Here is a 7,777-nt window from a genome sequence, read left to right on the forward strand (position 1 = left end):
TATTATGAAATTCCAATAATTTGAAATATCCAACACACACACACACACACACACTCTCTTACACACTCTTTCGGTAGTCACATTAGTTTCTCATGGTCGTCTCTTTATTTTGAAGAACCTTTAATTAATTAAAATATTTATAACAATTACTTTGATCACTATAAGCATTATAAATATCGATAAGATGTTGGGAAACTCGTCTCATTACTGGTGCCCTCTATGACGCGAGCGCAGTCAATCGAACTCAATCTACCAAGAAATGACTCAAATGTACAAATCGGTCCCAAATCAATCGAACCCAATCCACGAACACGCACAATCGTACTACCTTATCAACTCCACTGGAAGGTATAAACTACAACTCGTCTCAATCTTATCTCGATCCGTCCGCCGTCCTCCTTGCGGCCCAAATGGCAATCGCCGCCTCCGCTTCTGCGGTACGCTTCTCATTGCTCGCCGCTCAGCCTCCCCATCTTCCCACTCATTGGGAGCCTGCTATCCGCCTCAGCTCCACAACAACCCGGCAGGCCGTCAGGGCCTCCGCCGCCGCCGCCTCACCCCCGTCGCTCGCGTCGTCGCCGACCGGCATAGTTCTTGTGGACCGCACGGAGGCCGAGAAGGTCAACCGTCTCAAGACCGCCTTCCTGGAGAAGGTCGTCCCCCTCCTCAAAGAGGAGTTCTCCTACAAGAACATCCACGAGGTTAGGGTTTCCTCCTCAAGCTCACTCTTCTTCCTCCCCTTATCCGCTCGATTGTACTTCGTTAAAAGGCGTGGTCTTTGATGGCGTGAGTTTCTAGGTGCCCAAGATAGAGAAGGTTGTGGTGAACTGTGGAATGGGGGATGCGGAGCAGAACTCGAAGGGGTTGGAGGCGGCAATGAAAGACTTGGCGCTGATAACGGGGCAGAGGCCGGTGAAGACCAAGGCGAAGAACTCCATTGCTGCTTTCAAGCTGAGGGAGGGCGCCACTGTTGGCATTGCCGTCACCCTCCGCGGTAATGTAAGTGATCCCTCGGCCCACCTAAACTTATGTTTTTTGCTAATTGGTTTTGAACTGCAAATTTAGGAATTAGAATTCTGTAAGAAGTATATCATCTGTATAAGGATATTAATTCATAACAAATGTTTCAATATCAACTTTTCTCTGCTTGATCTCTCTTCAATTTTCTTCTTACTTTTGATAAACATCCTCTTTGACCTAAGAACAACTTTATAGCATTGATTTAGAAGTAGTTCATGGGATTTTTTGGCGAGAGAAACTCAGATTAAGGAAGTTAGCAGCAACACCCCTTAGGTAATGTAAAAAGAAACTCTTGTATGGAGTACTATGTTTTGGATAAAAGTTTCTTGTAATTCCATTAATATGTCACAGCCATAACTATGCTAAAAGTTAAATATATCAAGGACTGCAGTGCTTTATCTCTTGTGCTGGATATCGAGTGTTTTGCATAATTTTTTTGGTTCTGATTCCATGAGATGTGAGTTTGAGTTTTTGAAATGTTGCATCTTGGGCAGATAGCCTTTTGTCATGATGAATGGTTATGATTTCTTACTGCAACACTATCATGCATAGTCAATTCTTAGCTCCCAGTTTTGCGAGTTATGTATTTGATATGTTAATGTGTCCTTGATCTGTGTCAAAATGATGGGTAGCATGTCTGTTGGAAACACATGGAAAGTTTATGTATGGCCATGAATCAACATAGCTTGCAGTAATTTTTCATTAAACATTAATATAGATTAGATTGATTGTTTTTTTTTCATCTTTTTTGGGTATCGTGAACATTTTAAATCCTGTATACAGACACATGTCAATCAGGCTGTTATATCATTGATCCTGTAACAAATGCTTATTTGTAGGCACATGGCAAACCTGTAAAGCTCCTAAGTAATTCCATACATTTTAACTAAGGTTACTTGTGCCTTGTGCTATTCTTCTACATGCCAATCATACACTGTTTTTGCATTTAGCTGCTATTTGTTTCTGATACTTGTTGCCATTTTGTCATTAAATTGTGAAACATTCATTTTCTTATCCAAAAGTAGAGTTGGCAACTTAGGGAAAAATTCTTTTTTTTTACTCACTTGCCTGTTGTAGGTAATGTACTCATTTCTTGACCGACTCATAAACCTTGGGCTCCCAAGGACCAGAGATTTCCAAGGTGTCAATCCAAACAGTTTTGATGGGCATGGAAACTATAGCATCGGCTTCCGTGATCAGAGTGTGTTCCCAGAGATCCGACATGAAGCCCTTGGTAAGCAGAAGGGAATGGACGTTTGCATAACAACCACCGCAAAGACAGATAATGAGGCGCAAAGATTGCTTGCGCTTCTTGGCATGCCATTTAGACAGGGTGGAGGAGGTCCTACCGTGGTTGTGCACAAGAAGAAGAGAAAGGCTGCTCATTTTGACAGCAAATCACGAGGAAGAAAGTAGAATAGGCACTGTTCCATCCATCCTTGAGGTTTCAGTTTGTTGCTTTCTGATAAACAACAGTGTCTGTAAGGCCGACACCTGTTTCCAGGTATCTATTGTTATTTCCATGCAATGTTTATATGATTCACCCAGATTTGCCCTAGTTTAATCATTTTCATGTTTAGTGTGCTATTCATCCTGTTTCCAGCTTCTTGCTAGATTGTGAGATTAGTGCAAGTCATATATGTTTTAGCTGTAATTTTGAAGTATTGGGGATTGAATTTAACAGGGCCAGCTTCTTGCTAGATTGTGAGATTAGTGCAAGTCTTATATGTTTTAGCTGTAATTTTGAAGTACTGGAGATTGCATTTAACCGTGATTGCTGCGCTATTAAGTTCTATTCATTACATCGATCTCAAAATAGTTCATAGGTGAATGTACCTAAGCTTGGATAAACAAGACTAACAAAAAAGCCAAAAATCTTCTTTTTTGTCCCCATATGTCTTTAGTGCTTTATCTTCTTCGATTAGGATAGTTCGGTGTGTTTGTGATTCAGGTAAATTAAGCTAAATCAATCAAGAAAGTTGGAGAGGCAAGCATTATACAAGCAGCAGGTAATCATGAGGTATGTGGTTATGGAGATCTGCACACTTAACTTGCTTCTACAACTGATGATCAAATGCACACACGTATACGATGATGAAGGGCAACTCACCAAAGGACATCGAATACCATTCGGCTGGTCTCTCAAGAAAAGGAAAAGAAGAAAACAAATAAGCATAGAGCACAGCGCAAAACAGTCCGACGGTGCACACGTCCAGCCCCGGGGAGTCTATGGCTAAATCGTCTTCTTCAGGGAAGGCGCACGGCGGTGCATGAGCTCCCTGATCTGGAAGCTCCGCACATGTCGTAGGGTTCACGTTACCCGACCCACCATGGATGTAGGATGCAGTTCCATATGGGGTACTTCGACAACACGCCTTAGACAAGTTTGGACTTTCAATTTAGATAGTTTTACCCTCTCAACAACTAAATAACAAGTAGTTCGACTAACCAAATCTTCCCAAATCTCTCTATTGCTCTTAAATCTTCTCAGTCTCTTTGACACAACAAGTTAGATATCTTTCATATATCTTCAAATCTATTTAAGAAAATAACAAGTCTTGATGGCAATTATTGCCCCCAAAGTTTTATATCGATGCGAGTATCAGACGTTTAGGAAACACATTGAGAAAAATATCATCCTCGGGCAGGTTTTGAAAAAAACAAAGTCAAATTTCTTGGTAGGCAATTAATCATTCTCAAATATTTTATTTTTTTGTTAAAAAATATAAAGGAATTAGTCAAATTTATTTCTGTTGAACATTTCATTCTCATTTTTGATAAAAATTAGGTTTTGTTAATTATTATCAAAATATTTTAAATTCTATTGCAAAACGTGTTTCTAGGACCACTCTCACACACACTATTCATAAATTTTATAAAAAAAAATATAAATTTTATTTTGACCTTTTGATGGCTGTAAGCTATTTGTAGTGATATTTGGAGCAATAATTGGTAAATGCACTAAGAATTATTTGTCATTGGTTCATAGTCATTGAACCACATAAAAGTAAACAATTATCTTTAGAGGTATTGATTAAAGACATATTGTTCATAATATTTATAGAATAATTAGATGTATTTAAAAGAGTTAATTTAGTTTATTAATTTCTTTAATTTTCTTTGATAATGCATCATCAAATATTGCATCTATTCTTAAGTTGAAATAGGTTTGTCAACAGCTTTCGGTGATATATTTTTTCATGTTAGATTCACATGTCATACTTTAAATTTATGAGCACAAGAAGGTGTTAAATCTTTTAATATTTTTCTTAGTCCTACCAAACAAAGCAAATTTATTTTTTAGATATGTCCATAAATAAAAAAGGGATAAGATTTTACAAATTAAATGACAAAAGTTCAAAAGATTTTTAATGGATATTTTTTACTTGTTAAATTCAATATATGGATTGTTTAATATGAGTTCTGATTATAAAAATATAACGTACTTTTGTTACAAATGAAGTGAGAAATAATGTTTGTTATACTTTATACGATGTTTATTATCCAATAACTCTTCTTTCTAATTGAATTATTGGTGATATGAAAATTATGATGAGTTGAAGTTGGCTATTAGGGTAATAACTTAATTATTCTAATAGGAAGTATATTATCGATCAATCACTATCCAATATATGTCTAAAAGATATAAAAGCTATCCCAATCTACCCACGTGAACATAGGTCCAAAACAAATAGATATAGACTTTCTCCACCCTTATGGTCTATATGGACAATAAGATCAAATTAAGATTATTAAAGATAGTTAAAAGCTATTCTTGAATAATATTTCATAGAATATTTCATTCTTTTACTACTATATATAAAAGTTCACTTTTAATATAGTCAATGGATCACTTTTTGACTGCAGTCATCGACCTTAAGTTATTTAACTTGGATATAAGAGGAATCATGTCGAAAAACCTCTCTCAATCTTGGTCTTTTATGCAAATGATACCTCATGAGCTCGGTGTTTTTACCTCAAATAACCCTACGTACATGGATCTGAACCACATTGGGCTAACTCGGATGTTAATAATATTTTCCCATAATATTAAACGTTAGAAGGAGGACCCAATGTTGTAGGAACACTCTCCCATTAATCCTCTTAATGAATGCTCGAGTGAAGTGGTTTTGCCCCCGACCCATAATACTTTTACTCAAGGGGGGCAATAGCCATCCTTTCTACAAATTGGTGAAAGGATTTGGGGTATTCTTGAACCTCACATAGCAAGTATAGTTGCTAAGAAGCATGATACAAGATATCGCTCTACTTTTGCCCTAGTTGGTCTAACAAAGTTGTAGTCTCCAACTCCATTGCCATCGACACTTGTCGAAATTCCCAGATTTGATGCGATGTTGGCATCTCAAGAGCACTTGAGGCCTATTGAACCATTGGCCTAGGGGGCACTTTGGTCTATGATTGTAGAATTCAACTGACTGTACCATTCTCATCCTGTCTTACCTAAATTTGAGACCTAGTTAGCGGACTCGACAGAGGATTCTTTATGGATCCAACTATAGCAGATAAACTAACATTTAGAGAAGATATAATGAGCGTTATAACAATCAAATAGGGATACGTTGGTCAACCCTATCTTGAGTTTGTCATCATTCACCTAGAAAATATAGGCGGAACCGATTCTAGCGAACGTCTCTCTCTCATCCTTGAAAGCATTTGACAGTAGTACCTATATGATAGAACATATTGTAATATTCTACAACTATACATCATTATATAACACCTCGAATGTCCTAATATGTTATGTCGCCCCAACCATATTGAAGGTTCGACACGAGAATAGTATACTCATCGAAAGCAACTTTTCATCTTCTCTTTTGCCTAGCTAACGAGGGAGTTTGAACTTCACTTTATGCCCTTAGCTTCAGTAGCAACACTCCTTGAACTCAAGCAAGGGGAAGAAGAAATGCTCATAGATTTTATCGCTCGGTTTATAAATAAGATTCAAGGCATAATAGATATCAATCTATCACTCAAATACATACCTTCATGATGGGGCTTAAGCCATTTCGCCTTTTTTGGTCATTGATAGAAAAGCCACAAGTAACTATACCCAATACACTTCAAAGGGTTAATCAATATGTTATTGTTAAAGTAATGATCTCAAACAAGCATGAGGAGTCAACAAGAGGTTGTAGTAGGAGTAACCATAATCAGTTCCAACCCTGAGGTCATCACAGTAAAGGAGAAATGAATGATCTAAGCTACCTCACCCAAGGCCTAAGCTAATCCCTCTAAATATAATTAGAACCAAAGTTTTCTTATAGATAAAGGAGAAGTAGCTCTTCAGAGACCCTTACCCGTTGAAGGCCCCATTAGCAAAAAGAGACAAGTCTAAATATTTTAGGTTTCACTGAGATTACGACCACGACACTGAAAAATATTATGACTTGAAAGAACAGATTGAAGAGCTCATATATCGAGGGCACCTCAAGTGATTTGTTTCAAAGCACCGGGAACTCTCACCCCAATCTTAAGGACAAGTGGAGAGTAGATTAATATTATCATTGGTGGATGTGCCTCGGAGGGGGGGCGGATAGTTCCTCGGGTTGTAAGGCTTATGCCCGAGCTACTATTGAAAAACACTCATGGATAAAGGGTGACCTGGAGATAACTTTCAAGGAGGAAGAGGTAGAGCTCCTTAACCTAAATCATGATAATACCTTGGTGGTCTCAATGAGGATGATCAATATAGTGGAAGAGGGTCATGATAGACACAAGTAGCCCTACTGATATTCTTTACTTTGATGCTTTTTGAAAGCTTGAGTTTTCCACTAATGGCCTTACCTCAATGACTTTTTTTAAAATAAGATTCACTAGTGGCTCCATCTTGTTAATTATAGGTGCCCTATAAGTCAATCACGTGAGTGATGACACCTGTGACATAATGCGACAATCTCTTTGCTTATTATTACTTATTTTTTATCACATATTATTTGGATATATATTGTGATGTCATTGGATCTATGCAATGAGAATTGGATCGTGATAAGATCACAATAATGGTATCTGTTGAATCTCGGATTTTGATGATGAAGTCAATTGTCATTTGTTATCTAATCTATGTGTTGAGATAAGTGTGCAGGATTAACTACGATGAAAGATAGACAAGCAGCAGGAGTTGCGCCGGAGTCAAGATCATGATCACGTTGGGAGTTCGAGAGTTCGACGGAAGTTCGGACGGTCGTCGGAGGTTCAGCGAGAACAGATCCGAGAAGTCCAGAAGCTTGCCAAGCGAAGCTCGTCGGAACTCGCCAAGTGGATCGTCGCAAAGTCCAGGAGTATGCCGGATGTCCGCAGAAGGATCACCGAGGGTTATCGGTTGATCGACGGAAGTTGGCAGGAAACTCGTCGGAAGAAGCGATTGACGCATCGGAGCAAAGCTGCAGAAGTTGTCTTAGAGTTAATCGTAGTTAGCATGATGATTAAGCATGAAAATGGGAGGTGATCCCATTAGCTTAATCTTGGGGCAATTGGGCCCCTGAAAAGATTCAAAGTGGGTCGAATGGAGTGAACCATTCGGACCCTGATTGCACCAGGAGGTGCAACCGCCCCAGCCAGGAGGTGCAACCGCCTGGGCTGTGGGGTTGGGAGGTGCAACCGCCCCAGCCAGGAGGTGCAACCGCCTGGGCTGTGGGGTTGGGAGGTGCAACCGCCCCAGCCAGGAGGTGCAACCGCCTGGGCTGCGAGGCTGGGAGGTGCAACCGCCCCAGCCAAGAGGTTGCACCGCCAGAGCTCA

At 39.2% G+C, this 7,777-nt stretch overlaps 1 protein-coding gene across 1 annotated transcript; it reads left to right on the top strand.

Annotated features, from left to right (window-relative positions):
* Nucleotides 1-368: 368 nt before the first annotated feature.
* Nucleotides 369-2,607, top strand: LOC135674321 (large ribosomal subunit protein uL5c-like). Its single transcript, XM_065184060.1, has 3 exons — nucleotides 369-701; nucleotides 799-999; nucleotides 2,098-2,607. The coding sequence occupies exons 1-3, from the start codon at nucleotides 411-413 to the stop codon at nucleotides 2,434-2,436; spliced, it is 831 nt and encodes a 276-aa protein (XP_065040132.1). The 5' UTR covers nucleotides 369-410; the 3' UTR covers nucleotides 2,437-2,607.
* The last annotated feature ends 5,170 nt before the right edge of the window (nucleotides 2,608-7,777 follow it).

The sequence above is a fragment of the Musa acuminata genome, chromosome BXJ1-5 (genome assembly GCF_036884655.1).
Source record: "Musa acuminata AAA Group cultivar baxijiao chromosome BXJ1-5, Cavendish_Baxijiao_AAA, whole genome shotgun sequence".
Classification (NCBI taxonomy): Eukaryota; Viridiplantae; Streptophyta; class Magnoliopsida; order Zingiberales; family Musaceae; genus Musa; species Musa acuminata.